Here is a 26,569-nt window from a genome sequence, read left to right on the forward strand (position 1 = left end):
AGCAAAGAAAATATCAATATGAAAAAAAGGATTTAATTAGACTCCTGCGTTACAAGCAAAGAAAATATCAATATGAAAAAAAGGATTTAATTAGACTCATGCGTTACAAGCAAAGAAAATATCACTATGAAAAAATTGATTTAATTATACACTTCAATGACCTCTTGCAGACCAGATTAGGCAAAGTAACTATTAACAAACAGTACAAATTTGGAAAAAATGGTTTCTATTAGTATTTTAATTCAGTTACAAAAAATCTGCATACTTTGAGAATATTTTCCCCCACAAAGTGTATGCAGAGCTTATGTTAAAAACTGTACTGAAATTTGAATAATATACTGTATAAATTACATGTGAAAATTTCCCTTTTACAAAGTTAATTTGGCTCACATTTAAAATGACTCCATTTCTCTGAGATTTAAGTTTATAAGCAATTGCTTGAATTGCCAGCGCACAGATTTTTAAAAAAATAGTATCTGTCTGCAAAGAATCAGCAAATCCTGGGCCAGCCATTGTCTGTGGTCAATTGTTAAACAATGCTTAAGTTTCTATTGACTGAAGGATTAATTCCTTGGGTGCAGTTCTTTTCTTTTGAGAAACACTGCTCCTCCCCCCCTTTTTCTGTAACTCTTGCTAGCCACTCATGGGGGAGGGAGGGAGAACTTTTGAAAGGAAAAAAAACTGGACTTAGTACTGCAGTTTCTCTCTCTAGTTTATATATGTTATAACTCAGACAGATTAATAGTAGTTACAGTCACTTTAGCATGCAGCAGACAGAGCTGAGCAAACAGCGTGTTTAATTTCCTATTCTAATAATTATAAGAAGAAATTCTATTCTGATACTCCACATTGAATCTAAGCTCAGAGTATTATTGATTGCAACCTGGAACAATAGTTGCAATCTATAAAGTAATGATGGGGTCTCCACTAGGAGGCGCTATGTTATTCTACAAGTTATATTATATTATTGTTTTAATAATTCTGTTGTATAATAGTTTTTATTTTTCAGGCCTACAGACCTTCTGTATTAAGGACACTTCAGTTTTATTTTCTTTTTCACAAAATTATTACAGAATTCTGAACCTTATAATTTTTTACTGACAGAGGTTGCTACATATAAAGCAATCCCTCCCAAACCTTTTCTTGCAAATCCAAATTGATTTTATTAAATTGAATAATGGAATTGATTTATCCAAGGTTAAAAAAGTAAGAATTTCACTTTAATCCTTACCTTAGTAAATTTTTTGCTGTATGCCAGTTTTTAATATTTTCCAGATTTACAGCCTTCCTGCCATGAGGAGATGTGAAGATGACACTTTGCAGTTTATTTTAACATTTTTCCAAATGCCTTTTGACTTTTGACTTTTGATCCTTGATCTAATTTTGTTTTTGATAACTTTTTGATAAGATTTTTAGCTTAAATTATGTGTTATCTGTTGTCTGCCTTGATGCAAGAAATATTTGCAGGATGGATGAATGTGTGTCAGTTTTGTGTAAATTAATATTTGCAAGATGAATGAATATGTGTCAGTCTTGTGTAACATATGTTTAATGCAATCTCTAATATACTTGTCATTTGATTCAGCTTACTGCAAATGACTTTTCCTTTAAACGATTAATTTACATTTATTGCTATTTTACTGAATGAAAATTGATCACTGCATAAAAACTTTCTTGATAATGGGGTTACGTTCTGAAAACTAAAAATGGCTCTGCTTACTGCAGCCATTCCTTTACATGAATTTTGTCTATAATTGAACATTAAATACTTATTTGGCATCCCACACCACAGGGCAAGCCATTGTGGAGAGAGCAAATCATACCCTTAAGAGCTCTGGACCAAACAAAAACAAAAAGGAGGGATAATTGCCCCTGGATTTTTCCCTAAGAAGGACTGGCTGAACAAGAACAAAGTATTGTTTTAAATCACTTTAAATCATCTAAACATATCAGGTTCACATAAGAACACAGCCATGAGTAATCATTATGGGACTAGGGTTAGTCACCCACAGCCATCAGTTTTGTATAGAATATTTAATGTCTGGTACGGTCCCGTTCCCTTAAAATGGGGAACGAGGATATGTTTCTCTGCTTGCTTCCACAGGTCCAATCAAGCCGTGGAAAGATGGAAAGGTGTCCAGGTCTACAGGACCCGATCCCAAACTTCTCCATGAGCCTCCACAGCCCTCAGAAGGACAGAGACCGGACTCCTTGCAAAAAGCAGCACCACATGACCTGGGGACAGATCAAGGCCCTATCCAACCAATCTGCACAACTCTTAGAACAGCAAGGCCTTGAGAAAACTCCAGAGAACTTATTAGCCGCTTTTTCTTGCCTGAATGCCAACTCATTAACAATTGTGTTCTGCATCCTCCTCCTTTGCCTTATTTCTCCAGCTATGGCGATTTCAGAACAAGGACTCTGACAGAACAACATGCACAGAACTTTTCACACCTGTTGAATCGAACAGACTGTTGGATCTGCACACACATGCCAACCCATGCCTGCGGAGAACTACTGATGCATGCTGTACCATTTAACCTTACAGTATGGACTAATTATCCTTTACAGAGAGGTTTTCATTAACTCTCCAGTTAATAATACCATTCTACACATTGGTAGCTGTATTCAAGAGACTGCCGCTCTTTGTTGGGACTATGATACAGGGGATGGGAAAGGGAATTCAGGTGGGAAATATCCATATTGTAACTGAACCTTTGTATTAATCACTGAACACTTGCATAGTTATACCATATATATGTATGCAATTGGCAGATTTCAGGATGTGCAGTGGGAGACCCAAGCAGGTACAGAAAGTATAGAGGGGATGAAGGATTTACCTTTTGTAGTTATATAGCCCAAATGATAACCAATGACATGTCCACTAATCTGTTAGGAAACATATGGATGTTATGTGGGCGTAGAGCATATATGTACATTTCCCCAAGATGGAAAGACAGATGCACTTTAGGCTACATCCTCCCCTCTTACTATGCAGTCAAAAATTTACCCAAAGCAAGGCTCCGTAACAAAAGGGAGGCGATAAATAATCCCATAGAAAAGTTTACAGAAACTCAGATAGCTAGAAGCCTGTTTCCCCCAATGGGAACAGCTATGAATTACAGGGACTTACACATCCTAGCTAACTGGACGACTGCCATATTTAATCAGACAGTCCATGCATTAAAACTACTTACAACAAAAGTCTCTCAGATTAGAGAAGTAGCATTCAGAACAGCTATACCTTACAAACCATTTTAGCCTTAAAGGGTGGTGTTTGTGCATTAATTGGATCTCATTGCTGTGTGTACATATCAGTTTATAAAGCAAACCTCACACATACCATAGAGCAGATAGAAACCATGGTTGCTGATGCACCATTTTCAGGCAGAATACCAACTTCTCCATGGGACTGGCTATGGTCCTGACTCCCTGATATTTCTGGTCTCAAAAGGGGTGATTTCTATTATAATTACTGTAATTGTCTTAATTGTTTGCCTGTGATGCTGTATTCAGTGCATACCCAACCCTCATATCCATATTGAAACCTTGCTCTCAGCCCGGATACAAAGATGTCTTGTAAGATGCCTAATAGGAAATCATGAGCCCTGCAGAGTTGGCACACCACCTGCACCTGCTCTGGGTGATATGGAGATTCAGAAGCTCATCGGTGGCTGGCACACCACGCCGAATCAGCTTTCTTCTCTCCATAATCCCTCTTCCCCTATTACCAGCCCATACCAAGACATAACAGATTTCAGTAAGGGTCTAAAGCTTTACTGAGCTGCCCTAAACAAAAACAAAAAGGGTGAGATGTGGGAAATATGCGCTTGCCAGCAAGCCATTTCAGGGTTTAAACATTAACTTCCCTTCTCCCTGACATTTGCCTGAATAAAAGCATCACTTGTGCTTAAGCCTCTCTGCCTAGGAGAGGATACCTGACTTCATGTATTTCTCTGGCCTATAATTAATCCTGATAGCCTGAAAGAAGGGCTGGGTTTTCCCTAGTCAGAGGCAGGACAAAGTCAGGAGGTATAGATTTCAGCAGCCAATGATATGATCCGTGCACACCCCCTGAGCCAAAGCCAATGGTGTAATGACTCTTCTGTTGCTATGGGAAAGTAGCCAATCATGTAATGATACATCATCTGCCTTTGTATGAATGTACAATAAAAGGAAGAGGCTCGGGAGGACAAACCCTCTTTGCCTTCTCTCTTCCTGCCTGCCATGAAAGCTGTCTGAGGCCTCTTCATTACTCCTATAAATCACGGCTGCGTTAACAGCCTGAAGAGACTGAATTTTACTTGCAGCCTCTGAAATTTTACTGTTAGTCTCTATGGCCTGTTCTTGTACTCCAAGTATTTTTTGCTGAAAATTATAATTTAGGGAGTCCATTTTCTTTTCCAGCCGTCTCATAGATTGCCCTTGACCTACCATCAAGTCCCACAGTGACTCCAATGTCACTGCTTCCGGTCTAGTAGGTGAACCCAGAGACTCACCCAATTCGCCGAGTGATGATGTTACCAGGGCTCCATCTGCCGATCCCTCCTCCTGTTCCCTCTCCCTTCGGGAGGCTCCCAGGCTCGAGGTCCCCGCAGCTGCCGCACCAGCAAAGCTCTCTCCTGCTTGTGCAACTTCCTCTGCACCCGGCGTTCTCCCCGAGTCGCTTTCCACCCCCCCCCCCCCTCGCGCTGGCCGTGTCATCAGCCTGCGTCTGGGGAGCGTCCCGGTCGGGTTCTCCCCGTGCCGGGGGCGGTCTGTCGTCGGGGCTGAGGGACGCCTCGTTGGTTAGAGCTCCTTGCTCTCCCCCGCGGGGGATCAAGCCCAATTCACCGGCTCCCTCCTCCTGCTCCAGTTGCCGCATGAAACGAACAATGTCCAACTGCCCCGAGGGAGGTAAGGGGTCTGGTGGGAAGATCCTCACCTTCCCTTTTCTTTTCGAAGGCATGATTGCGTTTGCACACACTGGAAAAAGGAAAATTTTCAAAGGAGCAGTGTTCAGTGACCGTTCAATGTGGCGTCTATGCCGCCATCTTGCCCCATGACCGTTCAACGTGGCGTCTATGCCGCCATCTTGCCCCACAAACATCATTTTAACAACTTCGGATAGCTTTGCCATCCCCAAAACTGGGTTACAGCTTTGTTCCAGCCAGCCCAGCATCTATTATTCCTGGGGGAATTCTGCACTACTGTGGAGCGCAGAATTTGCGCAGAATTCCCCCCTTCGCAGAATTGCCATTTTCTGTGCAGAAAATAGCAGAGGAGACCCCAGCATTCCGCGAATGGAGGGCGCGAAGAAGACGGCCCGCATATGACGCGGGACACTCTCCGCTCGCAGCAAAGATGAAGGCTCTGGAGCGCCATTTGTGGCAAAGATGGAAGTCTCCCATGTGCTGCGAATGGAGTGTGCTCCGCTCACGGTGAAGATAAAGGCCCCGGTGAGAGAGAATATGTGTGTGTGTGTGTGTGTGTGTGTGTGTGCGCGAGGAGAGGAAGAGGTGTGAGAGAGGAGGAGGGGAAGAGGTATGAGAGAGGAGAGGGGTGTGAAAGAGGGGAGGAGGTGTGGGGGAGGGGAGGGTGAGAGCAGGGAGAGGGGTGTAAGAGAGGGGAGGGTGACAGAGAGAGCATGGGAGGTAAGAGAGCGGGGGGGATGCTTGAGTGTGGGTGTCAGAGAGAGGGAGCCTATATGAGGAGACTGTGAAGGAGTGTGTATGTGTGTGAAAGATTGGGAGCTTGTGTGTATGAAAAAGGGATCGTGTGTATGTGAGGGTGCTAGCCTGTGTGAAGGGCTGCGTGAGAGAGAGACATAGGTAGCCTGTGTGAGGATGTATGTGTGAGAGATGAAAGGGAGCTTGTGTGGGTGTGTATGGTTTGCCTTGTAGCCCCTGGGTCTTTCCTGCTCTTATCTCTGCTTTGTGGCCTATGTAGGCCTTACCTTATCTTTTCCCCTGGGGCTTTTCTGTAACGCTACCTTCAGACCTTTATGTTGTTTCATGTTATCCTTGACTTATCCTGTCCTGTCTTAGTCAGTTCCTGCCCCAGCCTGAGTTCCAGTCTTGCCTGTACTATGTTCAGGCTCAAGCCTTGGTTACAGCCTTACCTGCACTCCGTTCCAGTTCAAGCTTTGAGTCCAGCCTTACCTGCAGCCTGTTCTAGTCCAAGCCTTTTTCAGCTGAACCAGACTGCCCAAGCCTTACTCCAGCCTCACCCCGCCATCCTGCACCACTAAGAGGCGGTGTTCCCCATGCTCAACGCAGTCTAGTTCTAGGCCCAAACCAGCATTCCACTTATTTATAATAGATAATGGAACTTCCCCCTTAGCCTGAATGGATTTATAAAGAACTGGAATGATCTTCCTATTTAAATCTTCGTCCATTAAAGCATTTTCAAATGCAGAAGGTGATGTCTGGGCCCAGCCATTTCTCTCCATATTAAGAATCACTTCTCAGTTTGGTAGGAAGCACAGGAGATGTTGAAAATATACCAATGATCTGCCTGAAGTTAATCAAAAGGTATCCACCCTTTGCCATCCCATAATTGTCCAATGTGTCTCAGACCCATATCCCACCAAGTCTGTGTTTTGTCATTGAAAGTATGAATAGAAAGATTTGGATTATGATTAAGTAAGGAAACAAGCTCCTCCAGACAAGTAATGTGTGCGCTATCATTGGGATTAGATCTGGACACTCTTTGGACCATTGCAGATAACTGAGGAAGAAAAAGCAACGAAGCAAGGTCAAGAACCTCCACTGCCACACTCTAGAAAAAGCCATGCTTATTCAGGGTCCTGGCCAAGCCACCCCTTAATACAAGGACCAATCCCTGAGGCACAGCGCTAGTAACAACCCCGTCCTCAGAGAAAACTCCATTTACTACCTGCCTTTGTTGCTTCCCACTCAGCCAGTTTCTTAGTCAGTCACTCTAGGAGCCATACCAAGATGGCACAATTTATCTATAAGTCTTCTGCTCGGAGCTGTGTCAAATGCCTTGCTGAACTCCAAGTACACGACATCTCACACTCTTCTACCTTGATTCAACTCTCTGGTCACCTAATCAAAGAAATTGATCAGATTTGTCTGACAAGATCTACCTCTGGTAAGACCATGCTGCCTCGGGTCTTGCAATCCATTGGATTCCAAAGATTTCACTATCCTCTTTTAGCAGCGACTCCATTAGTTTGCTCACTACAGAGGCCAGACTAACTGACCAAAATTCCCAGCCTCCTCCTTCCACTTTTATGAATAGGAACCACATCCCTCCTTTTCCAGTCCTCTGGAACTACTCCAGACTAAAAAAAGCATTGAAAAGGTCAACCAACAATGCTGCCAGGATTTCTCTAAATTCTCTTAATACCCTCAGATGTATCCCACCCAGTCCCATCCCCTTATCTTCTTTAAGTTTAGTTAGCTCATCACGAATCCACTGTTCTGAAAATCATTTGAGGTTTACCTCTTTTCTTCTATCTTATTTGGTTTGTTTTATGTGGTCCTGCTCCAGGCCCTTCCACAGTAAACGCCGAACACAAATACTTCTTAAGCAATTTTGCTTTTTCCTCATCAGGATCTACATATTCCTCCCCTTCACATTTGAGTCTCACAATGCCACTTTCCTTCTATCACTAACATATCCAAAAAATGTCCCCCCATTTTACCGAATTTGCTATTTTTTCTTCTATTTGAATTTTCGCATTCCTGACTACTACTACATTCTGTAGTTGTGTAAATGTACTAACACAGCATGAGGATGAGCATTCCTCATTGGCTTCAACGCCAATGCTCTATGTGCCCTGATCACCTTAAGGATTACAAAAGAACATAAGAAACATAAGAAATTGCCATGCTGGGTCAAACCAAGGGTCCATCAAGCCCAGCATCCTGTTCCCAACAGAGGCCAAACCAGACCACAAGAACCTAGTAATTACCCAAACACCAAGAAGATCCCATGCTACCGATGCAATTAATAGCAGTGGCTATTCCCTAAGAAAACTTGATTAATAGCATTTAATGGACTTCTCCTTCAAGAACTTATCCAAACCTTTTTTGAACCCAGCTACACTAACTGCACTAACCACCATCTTCTGGCAACAAATTCCAGACCTTAATTGTGCATTGAGTGAAAAATAATTTTCTCCGATTAGTCTTAAATGTGCTACTTGCTAACTTCATGGAATGCCTTCTAGTCCTTCTATTATCCGAAAGTGTAAATAAACAATTCACATCTACTCATTCAAGACCTCTCATGATCTTAAAGACCTCTATCATATCCTCCCTCAGCTGTCTCTTCTCCAAACTGAACAGCCCTAACCTCTTCAGCCTTTCCTCATAGGGGAGCTGTTCCAACCCCTTTATCATTTTGGTTGCCTTTCTCTTGTAATGTAACACAATCCACTTGTGATTTAACTACTCTGAATAATTTTGTATCGTCCGCAAATTTGTTGTTGTTTTAGTTGAAGTAAATGCATCACTTGTGAAAGTCATTTTGCAAACCATCTGACCAGATCGGAGCCTTCCGTGCCTTCGGGTAAGCCCGTGATCCTAATATTATTGTGTTGACTTCTATTTTCCATTTTGTCTTGTTTGTCTGTCAACTGCTGAGTTAACTTTTCGGGTTTGTCAAGCCATTGCCCTACATCTGTCATACTTGTCATATTGAGTTCTAAATATTCCACACACGCCTGGAAGCTATCCAGTCTGGCAGAGTTTTCAGTGACGGTGGCCACCAGATTAGTAATTTGAGCTACTACCATTTCCTTCTGTTTCCAAGCTAGTTTCAATCTGTGTGCCTCTTTTACTCATGACATCTCTAATTGTGTCCAGCATGTCTCCTAGGAGGCCCAACTCACCCAGGGATTCCTCGTCACACATGGCATTCTCTGTAACCACAGCTTTCTCCAATATCAGTTTTTTAGTTGCTCTTTTGGGTCAGACACTCCGCTCTGCCCGCATTATTGGCAAGGATCTTTTAGGTGGATCTCCAATCATATTTTAAAGCGCAGGAAACAGGATTAAAGGTCTGTGTTTATGAAGGAGGATGGGAGCTCACCATCTACAGCCACCTTCTGGATTTCACTGTGAACCCTTTTATCTTATCTCTATAAATTTGTTTCTTTGGTGCTCCGGTAAAGGTAATCATAATGTTAATATTTACTTGTTATACCAATTTTCATAAAAATTTCAAAACGGTGTACAAAATAATTAGGGACCTACATTTTCAGTTATTATTTTATTTTGTCTGGGAATTTCAATGTTAGAACAAAAAAGAAATCAGTGGAATAATGACTTTTCCACAGATTTTCCTCTTGTGTGTTATATCAAAGTCATTTTTCCACTGACATTTTTTTTTGGTATAACATTGAAATTACCAGGCAAAATAACTGTCGCTCTGTGCATTTATCTCCAAACCTTATGATGCCCATAAAAATGTCAGCTAGTAACGTGTTTTACTGGGTGGTGAGCTTTTATGAAAATTCATAGTGTTGCTTGATGTGCTTTGCTTATGGGCTTGAAGGTAGAAGCAGTCCTGTGCTTTTTCCCTTATGTCTGCGTATCAGAAGTCAGGGCCCTCTTGGTTGATGTCTGAACCCAATTCCCTGTTTTCCCCCTGCCATTGAAGCGGGGAGCAATGTTTCAGTTGCATTAAAAGCATCCAGGCTTATTAGTTAAGGGTAATAAGCTCCATGCCTTCTGCTAAGGTTAGTAACCAGTGCACCAGCAAGTTCCCGCAAGCACGCTTTCTTCATTTCATTTAGGACAAATACAAATAACAGAACATAGCATAAAATACACAAAGAAAAAAAAATAAAATTGTACCATTTGAAATTAAGAACATGGAAACAGAAAACAAAAGATGACGTAGGAGAGCAAATCCTTTAATACTTTATTAAAATCTGAGCAGATAATTTTCATCGAGTAATAAAATAGAAATTGTTCAAAAACTTGCTCAAAGAGCCAAGTCTTAATCATGTGCCTAAACCTTATAAAGTCGCTCTCCATACAAAAGTAAAAGGCGGTGCATTCCATATCAATGGGGCCTGATACTCAAAGATACGTTCCTTAGTATCCAGGAACTGATAAGCTTGGGGGTAACCATCAAGGAGCAGCAGTCACTACCCTTAACAGAAGGCATGGGATGAACTGCAACATCACTCTCCACCTTTGAAGGCAGATGGGATGGGGGTTGGAAGAGGAATTGGATTCAGACAACGACGAACATGGGACCTGATTTTTCGGTCTGGGGTACTTGATAGGCAGACATACATGAAAAAGCACAGGACTGCTGCTAAGGCCAATACCATAAGCAAAACACGTCAGCACTGTCTGAATTTTCAAGAATGCTCATCACCCAGTATAAGTGTTGCTAGCAGTAAATGGTTTTCTTAACGGGTTATGATAAGGCTTGGGAATAACTGCATGGAGCGGCAGTGGCTACCATTAAGAGAAACATGGGGGGGTAACCTGCATGGCGTGGCAGATACTACCACAAGAAGCTTTGCTGGGCAGGCTGGATGGACCGTTTGGTCCTTTTCTGCCATCATTACTATGTTACTATGTTAGTACCTTCCAGAAATATTTCTTTGGGTGAAGGTAATCAGAAACGTTCTTTTCGGGGAAGATCATATCTCTAGCTGGCTTCTAAGGCATTAATAAATTAGCAAGGTATTTGGGCCTGCCTTTTGCAAGAGCTATAAATGTCAGTCATAATGCTTTGAAAAGTATCCTATAATGTACAGGAAGCCATTGGAGCTCTAAGAGAAGAGGAGAAACAAGGGTAAATCTGGAGACACCAAATGCAACATGAGCCGCAGTATTCTGCAGCTACTGATCTGATTTTAGGCTGGCCTCAGTAATGCCCAAATACAGGGAGGTACAATAATCCAGTCGAGAGAACTCAAAGGCACTGGATAACACTGATCTCCCATGGCTTTCAGTACCATTTTTATGCTCATAATTCCCAGATCTACCTGTTTGCACAAAGAAATGTCATCAGGAATCCAGCCCCAGGTCTCAGCCTGCTTATCTGACATTGTGGCTTGATGCCCCACCATCACCTTAAACTCAGCATGGCCAAGATAGGTTTAATTATCTATCCCCCCAAATTAACTTCCATTTTCCCCCTTTCCCTATTCCTCTGGATAACACTATCAGCCTTCCAGTCCTCTCAGCACATAACCTGGTTATCTTCGAAGCTTCTCATTCCTTCTGTATGGACATACAAAACTCTGCTAAAACGTGTCGTTTCTCCTCTATAACATCACAAATTTCCATCCCTTCCTTTCTGAATCCACTCTCTCGCCACCTCCCACTTAAGACTACTGCAACCTGCTCTTCACATGTCTCGTGAAGGATCTCTCTCTCTACTACGACCTACCTGAATTTCGGCTGCCCAGCTTATCTTTCGCAAATGTGGTCACAGCCATATAAACTCTCTCTCCAGTCACTATATTGGCTTCCTATCCCTTCCCGCATATATAGTTCATGATCGCCTTACTCACCTAGAAGGGCATTCATTGTGCAGCTCCTTACCTTTTTGAGGTAATCTTAACCCCTGCTTCTTCTAATCCTAGCTTTGTTGTTGTTTTACAATTTTCTTAATAAATAAAATTAACAAAGTCTCTTTTGTCTTGTCTGTTTGCCTGTGTTGGATTGTAAGCTCTACAGAGAAGGCACTGTCTGTTGAGTGTATTTGTACAGCACTGTATATTTCTAATTGCACTATAGGAATGACGACTAGCAGCAGTAGCAGTAATAGTAGTGATATCTGCTCCCTTTGAACTATTCTGTGTACCAAAAGTATTATCTGGACAGAGATTTTGTGGTGGTGTTGTTGTACAACTAATGGATTACCTGGACAGACTTTTTTGTGTGCTGGAAATTCGATTATTTCACTTACCCTCTAGAGTTGTTTTGTTAAAAAAATGAATTCACTTTTTACTGAAGTCTAATAAAGCTTTCAGGGATAGAAGATTGCATTGATCAGGTACTGGTTAGTGCTGTTGCCAGCTATGGTATAAACCCCGCTAAAGAAAGATTAATATGATCAAGAGGACGCACATAAGGATTTAGAATATGTAAGGTTCTGCCCTATGCCTGTTTTTTTTGTAGTGAGTATAATCCCTTTTTCTCCTTTTCCTCAGGAATAGTAAGTCCCACGGCAGCAATATTTTATTGTTTATTTTACTGAGTAATTGATTTATTTTTATGCTAGAATCCTATCTAGCTATTGTCTACTTTTTATGTATATTTTAAATTTAATTTGATTTTGATTGTTTCTTTTAATTTTTATTTTACTTTTGTAAACCGTTCTGACAAAATTTATTTTTCTAAAACGGTATAAAAATGCTTTAAAATAAATAAATAAATAAATCCAGTACTTCTAGTTTTGGATTTTATAACTGTGCTCCATTCTTAGACTGTATCAAGATAACGTAGACCTACCAGGGCCGACGGATCAATTTTATCAAGTTTGGGTCTCCAGCTCTTCAAAGAGGGCTCGTTGGGAGATGGCGCGGATCCCAGAATTGTGTCTTCCATCTTGGAAAAGGCTGAAAGCACAAAGGCCTAAACGTTAAGCAAGAACGTTTAAGAAGTGTATCGCAGTCTCCTATGAAATGTGGGGAAAATCTACTTACGTGAAAACGGGGCGCTTTTCCAAAAAAAATCGGTCTTCAGCAAACTGAAAGAGAAGAAACCGGCAAGATGCAGTGAAGATTCTGCAGATTCTCTCCTGTCCACCTCTCCGACCTTCCTTTCTCCTCGCTATCCCCTATCCCTTCTCAATGTTTGCAAATTTTAATCTCTGAACCTTCAGATTTGAAATCTCCCAGCAAATATCTCTCCACCAAATCCCAAATCATGCATCTATATACATCTCTTTGTCCCTTATGATTTCAATGTGTTATCCACTATGATGCCTAGATCTTTTTCCTGGGTGGTAGCTCCTAATATGAACCTAACATCATGTAACTACAGCAAGGGTTATTTTTCCCTATATGCAACACCTTGCACTTGTCCACATTAAATTTCATCTGCCATTTGGATGCCCAATCTTCCTGTCTCGCAAGGTCCTCCTACAATTTATCACAATCCGCTTGTGATTTAACTGCTCTGAATAATTTTGTATCATCTGCAAATTTGATAACTTCACTCGTCGTTTTCCTTTCCCGATCATTTATAAATATATTGAAAAGCACCAGTCCAAGTATAGATCCCTGAGGCACTCCACTGTTTACCCTTTTCCACTGAGAAAATTGGCCATTTAATCCTGCTCTCTGTTTCCTATCTTTTAACCAGTTTGTAATCCATGAAAGGACATCGCCTCCTATCCCATGACTTTTTACTTTTCCTAGAAGCCTCTCATGAGGAACTTTGTCAAACGCCTTCTGAATATCCAAATACACTACATCTACCGGTTCACCTTTATCCACATGTTTTGTTTATTAACCCCTTCAAAAAAATGAAGCAGATTTGTGAGGCAAGACTTTCCTTGCTCTGTTTTGAGGAAGAAATTATCAACAGCTGGGAGAAGGGTTATTTTAGCAAGTTGGAAGAAATCTTCATCTCCTTCTTTAAAAGCTTGCAGGCCGATGCAATAAGCTAAGATTTAAAAAAATCTGTGCGCTGGTTTCCATGACACATTTTTAACGCTCAGGTAAAAAAAAAATTTTTTAATCCTGATACAGTGAGCTAATGTTATGCAACTGCATTGGGAGTTTTAAAATGTGTGTTTGGCACTGGCTGAATGTACATTTTAAAACAGAAAGGGAGGCGGGGGGAGGGAGGAGGTATCTGTGACAGCTGTGGCTTCCACTTAGCCTGGTAAATACCGATTTATTTATCTATCTGGCAGTGACCTGTGCCAGATTGCCGGATACGTGCAGATTTATCTACGTAAGTGGCTGCTGCCACCACTCACCCGAATAAGTCTGTACTTATCCGCAGACATTTTAAAATCTTTCTTTGGTTTCAAGTGCCAGTGCAATAGCACTGGAAACGTAACTCAAGCTCTGACCTGGAGTTAAATTTTGAGCACTAAAAAAAAACGTTTGCGCTGGTCCAATGCGGACTTTACGCCTTGGGGGTTACTGCTTAATGCCCTCATTTGCATGGGATTTCCACGTGAGGGCTCTGAGCGCAGTACTCCCATTTAGGATGGTACATTTTCTGCACGTAGCCATCCTTCCTGCGTCGGGAGTTTGCGTGCAGAAAATGCAGCACTGAATGGCAGGCAATAAGGGGCATTTGACCGAGCACACGTTTCTACTTCCTTTGAGATAGCTGAATCCTCTTGACTGTTCATTTCAGGGGCACTACAAGGCAGGGCTGGTGCTTCCATTAGGCAAGCTGGGTGGCTGCCCAGAGCGTCAAGGTTTTTTTTTGGGGGGGGGCGGCAAAATTCTGCTGGCACAAGGCCCAGAGGGGGGCGCTGTTGCAATGCTAATAGCACTACAGGAAGGAGCACCGTTCTGGAGCCACTTCCAGCAGTAGGAAGGATTGCTATGCTAGAGGTAAGCTGAGGGAGGACGGACATGACCAAAGGTTCGCCAAATACTCTTGCACCAGCCCTGCCATCAAGCAGGTGTGTAGATTATAGGGGCCCTGGATTAAGGTTTATTTTTTACCGTCAGAAGGATTTAAAATATAGAGGACAGACTCTCTTTTTTGGCCAGCCTGAACAGTGACTTTTCCTTTTTTACATGCCATGGGCTTTACAGTCTTTCTAGTTTGGCTTCTGCATATTATATTTCCATCGTTATGAGCTTAATAAATGGGCATTTTTACAAGGAGCACCACTCTGTTCCTTTTTAGCTGATTCTTGTCCTAATTTGATAACTTCTTCCTTTGTACATGTGCTGAAAACCTAATAAATATTAAGGGGGTCGATATCCAGAAGATCTAGGCAGTAAAAATAGAGTTTTAACCACTCAACTCTGAATACTTCATAATTCACCTATTCCTTCTCTTCCCCTTCCATGTGTCTGGCTGGAGAAAATTGCTGTGTGCACAGATTTAACTGGATCGTGGGTCACCAATATAAATCTCTGTTAAGAAATTTTTAAATCTTTATTCAAATTATCAAATTCTATGTATCTCTCAGCTTTCAGATGAGATACATTTTCCAGAATCAGCCCTGAAGCAGCGTTTAGCAAAACGTTAACGTTGGCGGTGGAGCACGGCACTGACTTGTTAAGCTAAGAAAACCAGAATGACGCTACAAGTTTCAGATAAGTGCCTTTTGCTGTATTAAATCAGCAGATACAACAGCCATTCAAGAGAGGCGTGCATTGCTTTGGCTAGACATCAGCAATAAGTTTTGAGAATTTGTAACATGCCTCCTTGATACTTTGTAGCTGTTTCTTGCTGGCTTCAATTTAATTGTGCAGCAAGTTGATCGCTGAAAAAAAGAAACCACATCAAAGCAAGATTACAAACAGCGCAAGTTTCAGTCAGTCAGATTCTGAAACTATTACACAGTTGTGCAAGCTATAAGATTTTGGGCTTACAAATTGGGATATAAGTTACCAATATGGACAGATGTTTTTGTATTTAGTGAAATATTTTTATCATTGGTTAAGATATACAGAAGGGATTAATTGCATCATCCCTATTATAAAAACAAAATTCCAACAAAGAAAATTGATCTCACAGCAGTTTTGAGAATTTAAAAATGCAAAGATTGATCTCATAGCAGTTTTGAGAATGTTTGAGAATTAAAACAATTTGCAACATTGGCATTTTATTTTAAAGCAGAAAAAGAGACTTACAAAATTGAGCTGGTGATTGAACTTACTGGTTTAACAATCTTAGGTCATAACCTAAGATACCAGTTCTGAGGCTCTGTCTCCTTATTATAAAAAAACATACAAAACAATTTAATTAAAAATAGTAAAATGAAAAATTGAGATTTATATGTGGATTGAATTGGATTCTAACTGATCCCCTTTTTATTTTGGTTCCACAGATTTAACTGAACATAAAAGAGGCTGGGGGGGGGGGGGGGGGGGGGGGGGGGGGGAGGTTCGTATTCAGCAGGTCAGTGCGATATTCAGTACTAACCGACTACATTTGTCTAAGCACAACCACACAAATAGCTCCTTAAATCTAACCGCACAAGTTTTATGCAGACGGACGTAACTGGATATTCAACTGTAACTTTACCCGGTTGGCTGCGGACGAATATCCGGGCAGAGTTCACTAATTAATTTCAACCGTTTAAGTTCCCTGCTCGGCGGCTCTTTAGGGACAGATTTTCAAAGTCATAAACGCGTGAAATCAGCAAAAAAAAAAAGTTCATGTTACCTTTCGTCGTCCCCTGGCCATTGGTTTCTCTTCTTGTAGCAGTAGATGGCGAGGAAGGCGGCGAGCATCAGCAGGAAGAGGAAGGCCAGCGATCCGAACAGGATCCCGAAGAAAGCGGCGAGGTTCATGGAGAGGTTCTGACAGCGCTCGCCGAAGGGCGAATAGATAGAGAAAGGGACACAGCTGCAAGGAGGGAACATGAATGGTGAGCGGGTTAAACCTGCATCCCGCAACAGCAGAGATCTGCCCGGCGCCGCGCTTTACCGCCTTACGGGCTCGATTTTTCAAAGCCCGGTAACGAGCGATGCTCCGAACCATCAGCTTAGGGGGGGGTTCCGCCTGCAAAAGCGCCCACGAGGACCCCACTCGACACACGCTTTACTTGCACTAAGCGGGAGGTGTCCTCGGCAGGCCCGAGGCAGCGTCGGCATTCGCACATATAACTTTAAATTTTCAAAAAGGAGGTGCGCGAAAGTGTACACACGGGAAGCTGCGCCCGCCCGCACGTGCCCCGGAGCGACGCGTAATGGCGCCTCAGGAGGTCGCTGCGAAAATCCGTGCACGGACCCGAAGCAGGCGGGCTGCCCTAAGATTTCACCCTCCCTGGGCGCGGCACAGAAAAGATGCGCAAGAAATAAAATAATACGTCGCCCCGCGCCTCTGGAAGTAACCGGCCTGGTGCGGCAGGGCAGCCCTGCCACCCGGTCCTTCCTGTCCACGTGAAAAACGTCAGTCCTCCAGAAACCAAAAACGTGAAGGATCCCTCCTCCGTGGAAAAGCGGCACGGCCACTCCCGGAAGAACAATCCCAGCCAACTCGTTTCACATCTTGGTTTCTCAGAACAAGTAACAAAACACCCTTAAGTGATGCTTAGTTTGGAAAGCAGAAAGGGAGTAAAATGTAAGCCCAGCAAAAATTAAATGACCTAAAATAAACAAAAAAAACAGCTACAACAAAAAAAGCAGTTGGGTTGAAATGATAGTCATATATAAGGTTAATGGAGGTTAATAAAATGCAAGCTTTTAGGGTTTACAAAACGGTTCCAGGAGCTCAAGTGCAATCTCTCTGTGGGCTGAATCTTATGTTAGCCCACTAAAAGCAGCTGGGAGTCCAGTTTTACGAGGAGGTCTGGACTACTGGAAATTTTTATTTTTTTTTATTTTTTATTTAACATTTTTTAATATACCGACAACCGTTTGCACATCGTATCGGTTTACATATAACTTGAAACTCGGACAGGGGAACTGTCACGCAGGCATAGCCTTTACAAAGAACAGAAAAACAACATGATAACGTTACAGAAAATTAGCTAGATAAAAAGGTTAACTGGAAGAGAAATTATAAATAGATTCACTAGGTAACGATATGTAAAGAGTAGGATAATTAGGAACGGTGAATTTCTATGTACAATATATACAGCGGAGGTTAAAATCGGAAAGGTGATTTTCAAGGGGGAGAAGAGGAGGGAGGGGTGAGGGGGTTTAAAGAAGAATCAAGGCATTTACCAGCATGCTTTGGGGTAGATTTTATAAATGTACGCGCGGGCGTACTTTTGTTCATGCACCAGGCGCGAACAAAAGTACACTGGATTTTATAAGATACGCGCGTAGCCGTGCGTATCTTATAAAATCCGGGGTCGGCGCGCGCAAGGGGGTGCACATTTGTGCAACCTGCGCGCGCCGAGCCCAGCGCGCGCTGCCTGTTCCCTCAGAGGCCGCTCCGAAATCAGAGCGGCCTCAGAGGGAACTTTCCTTCCGCCTCCCCTCCCCTCCCCTTCCCCTCCCTTCCCCTACCTAGCCCCCCCCCCCCGGCCCTATCTAACCCCCCCCCCCACCTTTGTTGGCAGATTTACGCCTGCGGAAAGCAGGCGTAAATCTGCGTGCGCCAGCAGGCTGCTGGCGCGCCATCAGCCGGCCCGGGGGCTGGTCTGGAGGCCTTGACCACGCCCCCGGGCCAGCACCACGCCCCCGGGCCCGCCCCCGAAACGCCGCGTCACTCACAGCACGCCCCCCGACACGCCCCTCCATGCAAGCCCCAGGACTTATGCTCGTCCCGGGGCTTGCGCGTGCCGCCGAGCCTATGCAAAATAGGCTCGGCGCGCGCAGGGGGGGTTTGGGGTAGGTTTTCGGGTCTACCCCCTGCGTAAACTCTAGAGCCCTCCCACCAGTTTTTCTCCTGACAATGTGACTTATTAATCCTCAGAATGTTGTACTTCTGTTACCTGCAGACGGGTCCATCCTTCATGTGCTTACACACGCCACCGTTCTGGCAGTAACCTTTGCAGAGGGACTCACACATAAAAGTGGTGACGTTCAGCTCATATCCACTGTAGCCAATACTGTTGCAAGTGAAATACTTCGTCAGCTCGCTCTCAGATACTACAGAAAGGAAAAAAAAAATTATTTGTTGGCTTTCCATGCAAAGCGTGAGAAGCTGGGTCATTCGTTCTGCTGCATTTAGACAGCCAGTCGCAATAAATATTGGTCTTTCCACCGTGGCCCTGTGAGATCAGCGGGTGGGTCGCACGGGCAAGATCCGGGCCAGACTCTAGATGCATCGGCGTTAGCTGCGCTGGTGCTGCAGATCAAGCTCTGGACTGATGTGTCGCAGGCTTAACAAACTACAGAGAGGGCAACCCATGCTAGAGCAGAGAACAGGGCCTGAAGAGTTTCCCTGGCACTGAGGCAATCATCCTGAGGAAGCAGAGGAAATAATACCGGCCAGGGTCACGGAAAGTCGGCACGAGAGCAGACTGAGAAACCCAGAGTCACGGTGAAACTACCTCGGCAAGAGCCCCTGTGCAAGACGACATCATCCCCGTCCCGCTGTGATGGGATAAGGCACACCCTGCACTAAGATGCGTTACATTTGGAACAGAAACTCCAAGGGGCTCTCTGCTTCTGCAGGCAATGCAAGGAGGGATGATGGGCAGGAAAGTTGGGGGGTTTTTTTTTTCCTCCGAACCTGTTAAGGAGGAGAATGCTCTGGGACACCAACCAGTAGTCAGATGTCGCCAATCTAAAATTGCTTTAAAATGAGAGAGATGGGAAAAACGGCAGGAAAAAAGGAGCCGGCACTTGTCTGGAAGCACGCGAGGTTCCCGGAGGCAGGGTCTGGAAGGCGTGGACTCAGGCGGACAGGATGCTGCAGTCTAAAGGGCCGATGCAATACCGCGTGCTCAGGGTAGCGCGCAGCTTAACGTGCCTTTTGGACACTTGTCCATAACTCTCCTGATGCAATAAAGGGGATCAAGGCGTCCAATGTGTGCGCCCATACCGGCTCGTCGCTAATGGCGCTCATCATACGTCAATGCCACGTCGACGAGGCTATTAGCTGGTACGCACGATGTAAAATAATAACCGCGCGCCCGACGCGCACATCTCAACCCCCAGAGCTGGCATTAGGTTCTGAGGAGCCCCAAAAGCTGAACTGAAAATATACCGCCTCTCCGTGGTTCCTCCCGCTTAATATCGTGGTGATAATAAGTCAGAGGAATCACAGAAAGCAGCAACGTAAAAATAAAATGACGTCTTCACAGAGGTCAGGTTAGGAAAAGGGACGCTCAATTTACGAGCGACCGTTTTCCTAACCCGGGCACAGCCCCTTCCCCTGGGCGCCCGATGCCGGGGGAGGCGCTAGGGGCACACAGTTTCCCCCCAGCGCCTCATTTTTAACGCAGCAGCTCATTTGCAACGCGCGCCCGGGAGAGGTGGGTGTGCGCTTGTTGGTAGAGCGGGTGCTCAGTCACGAGCGCCCGTTTTTCTCCGCACATCGGCCGGTTGGTAAACGCTGTGTATTATTATTGATCCCTGGCTGGTTTTCTCAGGAAGGACGCGGATGGGGGCCATAGCGGCTGGAGCTGCGGAAAGCTGCAGGGAGTTAAAGGTTCCTTGGGAAGTCTGTTTCGTGGTTTGTTTTCCCTCGGAGCTGTAAAAAAATGAGGCAAAATAAGCCAGGGAAGCCCAGGAACCGGTGCATTCGTGCACAATCCATGGCTCTACAGTATTTAGCCCTTTTCAGGAACAGCCACGGACACGTGTCCCCGCGATGCCACGGCACGTTACACCACTAGCACATGTATGTTCTTTAAAGAATCTTTTCATCTAACATCGATACTTTGAGAAACAAAAAATAGTGGGGGCTCTGTTGGCTTTGTGTGCTGCTAGTTTCCTGGATACACTGCAGCCTAGATGTGCTACTTCCCCTCCTCTCCAGCTCTGCTACTGCCCTTCCTCCTCCCCCCCCCCCCCCCCACCAGCTCTGCTACTGCCCTTCCTCCTCCCCCCCAGCTCTGCTACTGCCCTTCCTCCCCCCCCCCCCAGCTCTCTACTGCCCTTCCTCCTCCTCCCCCCACCAGCTCTGCTACTGCCCTTCCTCCCCCCCCCCCGCCCCCCCACCGGTGTCATTACCATCCTCGCCCTGGTTTACTGCTGCCAGTGCCGCTTCCTCAGCTCCGCTACCGTCATTCCCTCCCTTGGGATCCACACCCCCCCCCCCCCCCCGGCTCTGCTCATCAGTCTGTCCTTCCATCCCTCCGTCCTTCTTCACCAACCCCGCTCAGCACAGGCAGAGACACTGCCCAGCCCTGCCCTAACCTGCTGACAGATAAAGTCCCCCCCCCCCCTTATCGGATTTCTGCTTCCGTCCAGGGAAGGGATGCACGGGAGAGAGAAATAAGGTGAACCTACGATTGTAGACGTTTTCGGTGCTCAGGAACCTGAGCTGCTGGGGCGTCAGCGCTCTCCGGGACCTTCCAGTCTGGAAAGCGGCTTCCACAGCGGGAATTAAGCGCTCGTTCACAAACTTGATCACGGTGATGTTGCCAGTGTAGTTAAATTCCGATATCAGACTCACCGTGGCATTGCTAACATCAGGGTGGGGAGAGGAAAAAAAAAAAACAGGGACATTATAAAGCATAAACTGCAGGGACAGTGCGGCTCCGTCCACGCGTGTGCAATTAAAGAAACTTTAAAATGTTTGTGGCAGGGGAAGGATGGATCATTCTCATTCCCATCATACTAATGTCTTTATATAAAACATGCAAGTATGAAAGCCACTAAATATCATAACGTTGCTTGTGGCCCTTTTGTTCACGGCACAGCTGGGTCCCTCTCCTGCGCTACAGGGTAGGAAAGTTTCAATGACGTTTCTGACAAATCTTTTCCCTTGCTTCTAAAGTGCCGATTTATCTGTGGCTTTTTCCCCGTTCTGTACCTCTGGGAAACCCCGGCCCCGCGTGACCCAAGGGCGCGTACCCTCGACGCTTTCATCGGACACTCTGTGTTCTCTTGGTGGAAGAGCAGGATTTAGGAATGGCCCAGAGTTTCAAGTTTCTCGGACCGCTGCCGACTGGCGGGAGGTAGACTGGGGGGTGTCCAACTCTCTCTGGGGAGTTTAAAGGAATTCTAAATCACAGCCCGGAGCAGCACTGGGGCTTCAGAAGAGACTAGCCATTGTCTGGATTGTTCATCCTAGACGTAGCTGCCATGTACAGAATGTACACTTCAAAAAAATGCAGCAAATCTCTCTCTCTCTCTCTCTGTTTATATATATATATCACACTCTCAAAAATAAAATGTGATATATTATTCCCATATAACCTTTACTAAAGAAAATTAATATATAAAAGATCTTTTACTAATTGATACAATACACATAAAAAAGCCAGGAACAATTTACAAATCTCAATTATCCAAACAGCAGTAAAATCATCACACACACATACAATCATTCACACCACTAAGAACCTAAATTTAGCAAAAATCTCCCAACTCTCTCCCAACATCTTTCGCCACGCAGGGGTTCTTCAAGGGAATCCACTCAATAGCAATTCACAATTAAATCGAAGTTCCTGTGCTCTCAAAAGACGAGGCTCTTTTATACTTCTTTTCTCACAAGCGCTTATCCACTTCTTCAGAAGGCAATCATATACATGTATCCTTTGAATATGTGCACAAAATGTTTGCAATCAATTTTTTCAAAAGTCAATAAAAATATAACAAGTTTTCACAAAAATACAAAAACACATTCCTCAGATTCCAATCATTTATACAATGAAAACATCCTTCATCGCATTCTCCCAAATGATTCACGTTCATTGAGGTATATAAGTATAAATGCTTGGGATCTGAGGTATGTTTTTTTGTATTTTGTGAAAATCATTTGTATTTTTTGTATTTTTATTGACTTTTGAAAAAAACTGATTGCAAACATTTTGTGCACAGATTCAAAGGATACATGTATATGATTGCTGTCTGAAGAAGTGGATAAGCGCTTGTGAGAAAAGAAGCATAAAAGAGCATCGTCTTTTGAGAGCACAGGAACTTCGATCTAATTGTGAATTGCCATTGAGTGGATTCCCCTGAAGAAGCCCTGCGTGGCGAAAGATGTTGGGAGAGAGTTGGGAGATTTTTGCTAAATTTAGGTTCTTAGTGGTGTGAATGATTGTATGTGTGTGTGATGATTTTATTGTTATTTGGATAATTGAGATTTGTAAATTGTTCCTGGCTTTTTGTATCAATTATTAAAAGATCTTTTATATATTAATTTTCTTTGTATATGTAATAGTAAAGGTTATATGGGAATAATATATCACTTTTTATTTTTGGGATTATGTACAGAATGTAAGCACTGAGGGGGAAACGCCACTCATTAGTTTGTATGCTCAGATTCTAGTGTCCCTGATACTCACACCATCAGCACCACCATAACCTATGAGGGAGGCCCATCAGATGTGTCTCTTCCAGGAAGGAGAGTTTAAATCACAGAGGGTTGTAGAACATACTGATGGAAAAAATACCAGAGGCCTCAAAATGAATTAAGGCTCTGAAGAAAGAAGAAGAAGCTATGGTGAACTATGGCCTAGTTTTGCAAAGCAACATATGAACTATGGCCTAGTTTTGCAAAGTAACACACATTAGCAGAATCCAGGTGAAACGTCAACAAGTGAGTCACAGGATGGGCATGAGATAACAAGATGAAGGATCGGAGAAAGGGTATCTGTAAAGATAACAGATCTGAAAAAGGGTATCTGTGAAGAAAGTTTGTGCATATGAAGTAAGATAAGATCAAACGGGAACAAAGAGTAGCTGCACTTAGCAGCAAGGTTAACTGAAATCTTGTGGTTTGGAACAAATAGTAGTTATCAATTAGCTTACAGAAAATGTATATAAAAAGAGCTTGCAAAAAGAAAAAAACAAGCAAATGTTCCAGACCATAGATGTGCTATGTACATTTTGTAAGTATACCTTTTGCTTCCTAAGTATACCATTGCTTATACTCAGTATAATAAATATATTATTGTGTGATTTAAGACTTGGTCAGAGTTGTTATTACAAACAATTGGTGGAGAATGCGGGCATTCGTCACGTGTTTGCGGAAGCAACTCTGATTATTTCTTGGGAAGAGTAGAAGATTTACGTTCTCTTGGTTTGATTCCCTAGGGCTCAGATTGATCAGCTGCAGCCCAATCGGTAATTAAAAGCCAAGAGTCCTGTGTAAATCGTGGTGATAGTTTTGAGAAAAGGCGCCTGAGGTTTTAACGCTGCAGCAATTGTTGTTTTTCTTGTATTTACTGTGTGGGTTGATATTAGCGTGTATATATTTTGTGTTCTTATTTTGTTTTGGTTACTATATACAGTTATATGTGCGTAGCCTAAGTAAACGACAGTTTAAAATGGTTAACACACACCCAACCCCTAAAAGGGTCCCAGAAGGACAATTAGGACAGCCTAACACGTTACATACATTATATGTTAACAGTGATGATACATGTACGGCTGTCCAGCATGTAATTAATTTATTTCCATTTGAAAAAGACCTTATTAAGAAAACAAATGACAAATGGGGTAAATACTCTGCTAAAGATTCCTTTCTTTCCTGGCCCATGGAAGGATCTTTGAAACTTAGTCATTTATTGCCATTGTTAACATTCCTACAAGATAATAAAAAGAAAAATAGTCTAGAGAAACACCTGCATGTCTGGAATTTATTTTCAGTGACAGGTGACTTATATACAGCTGATAAAGAAATAAAAAAGAAAAATAAGGTTATAGATGAAATAGGACCAAAATCCCTAAATCCGCCCCCATATGTGACTACATGTCCCCTGCTGGAAGACAGTGATCACGAAATTTTAATGCCCATACCAGCAGGCTATGGTCCGTTGAAAGGTCCTGTACCAAAGCCAAATAAGCCTAAACCCTTATATCCGGACTTAGAACAAGTACCTAAATTTGAACGGGAAACTGCTGAGTTATTCCCTGGAAACGATAATTTTAAAATTAAGGGATTAGTGCACCTGACACCTGCCAATGGCAAGGACTGTCAGCAATTACGGGCTGATGTGTTATCAGATACCCCACAGAGTCGGTTAACAGAAACGGCTCAAGGGTCATCCTTGACACCAGAGATGATTAAAGAAAGGATTAAAACGAATGAGGAAGGTTCATATGGGGCTCCATGGTGGACCACTGTTAAGACAGGATTAAGCAATGCAAATATAAACATTCCTTGCCACCCAGAAGGGCCAGTAAATGAAGCACAGCTTGCAGAAATAAGGGAATTAATCGGCAAATATTGTACGGAGTCAGAAGATTGGGAATATATTCAAAAAGGTCTAGACATATGGTTAAAATGTATACAAGATTTAAACGCGCCACCTTTTAAGGGAATAAGAAACAAGAAAGATAATTTGGAATTTCCTATCTTTCTAAGAGATAATGGGCAACAGCCACCCATTGCAGCCTATAAACCATATACGCCAGTTGATATTAGTACAATTATACAAAAATTGCCTAGTATACATAAAGGAGCAAGGCTCTGGCTCGAGGCAATAGATACTAATACGGCCGGAACACATTTAGCCATAGGGGATTTTAAGGCGCTATGTGCAGCTTGCGGCATTAGTTTGCCACAACTCTCAGCAGTAAGCGCACGTCCACGACTTATAACCCATATTGCTGATGGACTTCCTTTTCAAGGACAGGACAGGATAGATTTGGTAAATGCTTTAAATGTCCTGTATCCTACCAGCATAGATTTTACAGCCATCACCGCAGCCAAGTGGGATGGCTTAACTGATTTTGCAATGCACCTGACAAAATGTATGGACATGTATAAGGCACAAACCGGGCAGGATGCTGATATACAGCCAAACATCCCTGTATTTTTACATTTATTCTATGCTACTTTGCCTGCAAATATGCAGACTAATTTGAATAATGTTGTGGCACTTTCAACAAAAACATGGCCAGAGGTGAGAAACACTTTAATGCATTTCGCCTCAGTGCATTGCAAAATGATAAGAACTTCTAATAAAGAGCAACAGAAAATGGCTAGCAAATTAATGACATTACAGATAGCGGACTTAGAGGAGAAAAAGAATATGAAAACACAAAGAAATCAGGATACAGTAAACCTACAAGGCAGTGATATACAGGATTGTTATGTGATACAGGGTCCACCGCGTACCCCGTATGCAGGAATATATCAGGGAGCATATCCCTCCTATATCCCCCGAGGTCGAGGGATGAGAAGGGGAAGGGGAGGAAGAGGTTTTGCACAAGGGATAATGAATAGACCGTCCCCTGATAGAAGAGCTCATGTGCAGTGTTGGAATTGCCAGTCATTTGGACACTATGCAACTGAATGCAGGCGATCAGGAGTCCCTGATCACACACAACAAACATTTTTACAGACACCGCCGGCGCTGACACCGCCGCCGCTTAACCAAACATTGCAGACACCGCCGCCGTTATCTGCACCAGATCAGTTACAGGCTGGCCAGCAGCCCTCACAATTCCCTGTGTGGGGCCAAGGTAATTATTGACAGACTTCGGGGAATGAAGGAATAATGCAGGGTGATACTGTATTTTTACAGAATTCAGAGCCGTTTGTGCAATTATTAGTAGGTCCTCAGCAGGTTCCAATGCAATTTTTGATTGATACAGGCGCTACATCATCTGTTATTTGTGTTAAACCAAGCGCTGTAAAAAGATCCATTGAAACAAATATCACTATTGGCTTTGATGGCAAGCCCAGTAAAAAACATTTAACTGAATTAACCCCAGTAGTAATTGACACTACACAAGGTAAAAGAGAAGCTTCAGTTAAATTCTTAATTGCTGAACATTGCCCTGTAAATTTACTAGGACGAGACTTACTTACTCAATTTGGATTAACTCTCACCTTTAAAATCCCGGCATCTAAAAGCCTCCTTTCATTACTCACTTCAATAGGAAGTGAGGAGGAGAATGAAATCCCAGATGAATGGA

General features: G+C 43.3%; 1 protein-coding gene across 1 annotated transcript in view; it reads right to left on the reverse strand.

Moving 5' to 3' along the window:
* MUC4 (mucin 4, cell surface associated) overlaps positions 1–26,569 on the reverse strand; it is a 102,025-nt gene that overhangs the window by 4,175 nt on the left and 71,281 nt on the right. The window contains exons 24-28 of the mRNA XM_029616199.1: positions 20,984–21,159; positions 18,517–18,673; positions 16,296–16,478; positions 12,629–12,672; positions 12,435–12,541 (exon numbers count right to left, since the gene is read on the reverse strand). Of these exons, the coding sequence (XP_029472059.1) occupies positions 12,435–12,541; positions 12,629–12,672; positions 16,296–16,478; positions 18,517–18,673; positions 20,984–21,159 (667 nt within the window). The remainder of the gene's footprint in view (positions 1–12,434; positions 12,542–12,628; positions 12,673–16,295; positions 16,479–18,516; positions 18,674–20,983; positions 21,160–26,569) is intronic.

The sequence above is a fragment of the Rhinatrema bivittatum genome, chromosome 9 (assembly GCF_901001135.1).
Source record: "Rhinatrema bivittatum chromosome 9, aRhiBiv1.1, whole genome shotgun sequence".
In the NCBI taxonomy this organism is placed as follows: domain Eukaryota; kingdom Metazoa; phylum Chordata; class Amphibia; order Gymnophiona; family Rhinatrematidae; genus Rhinatrema; species Rhinatrema bivittatum.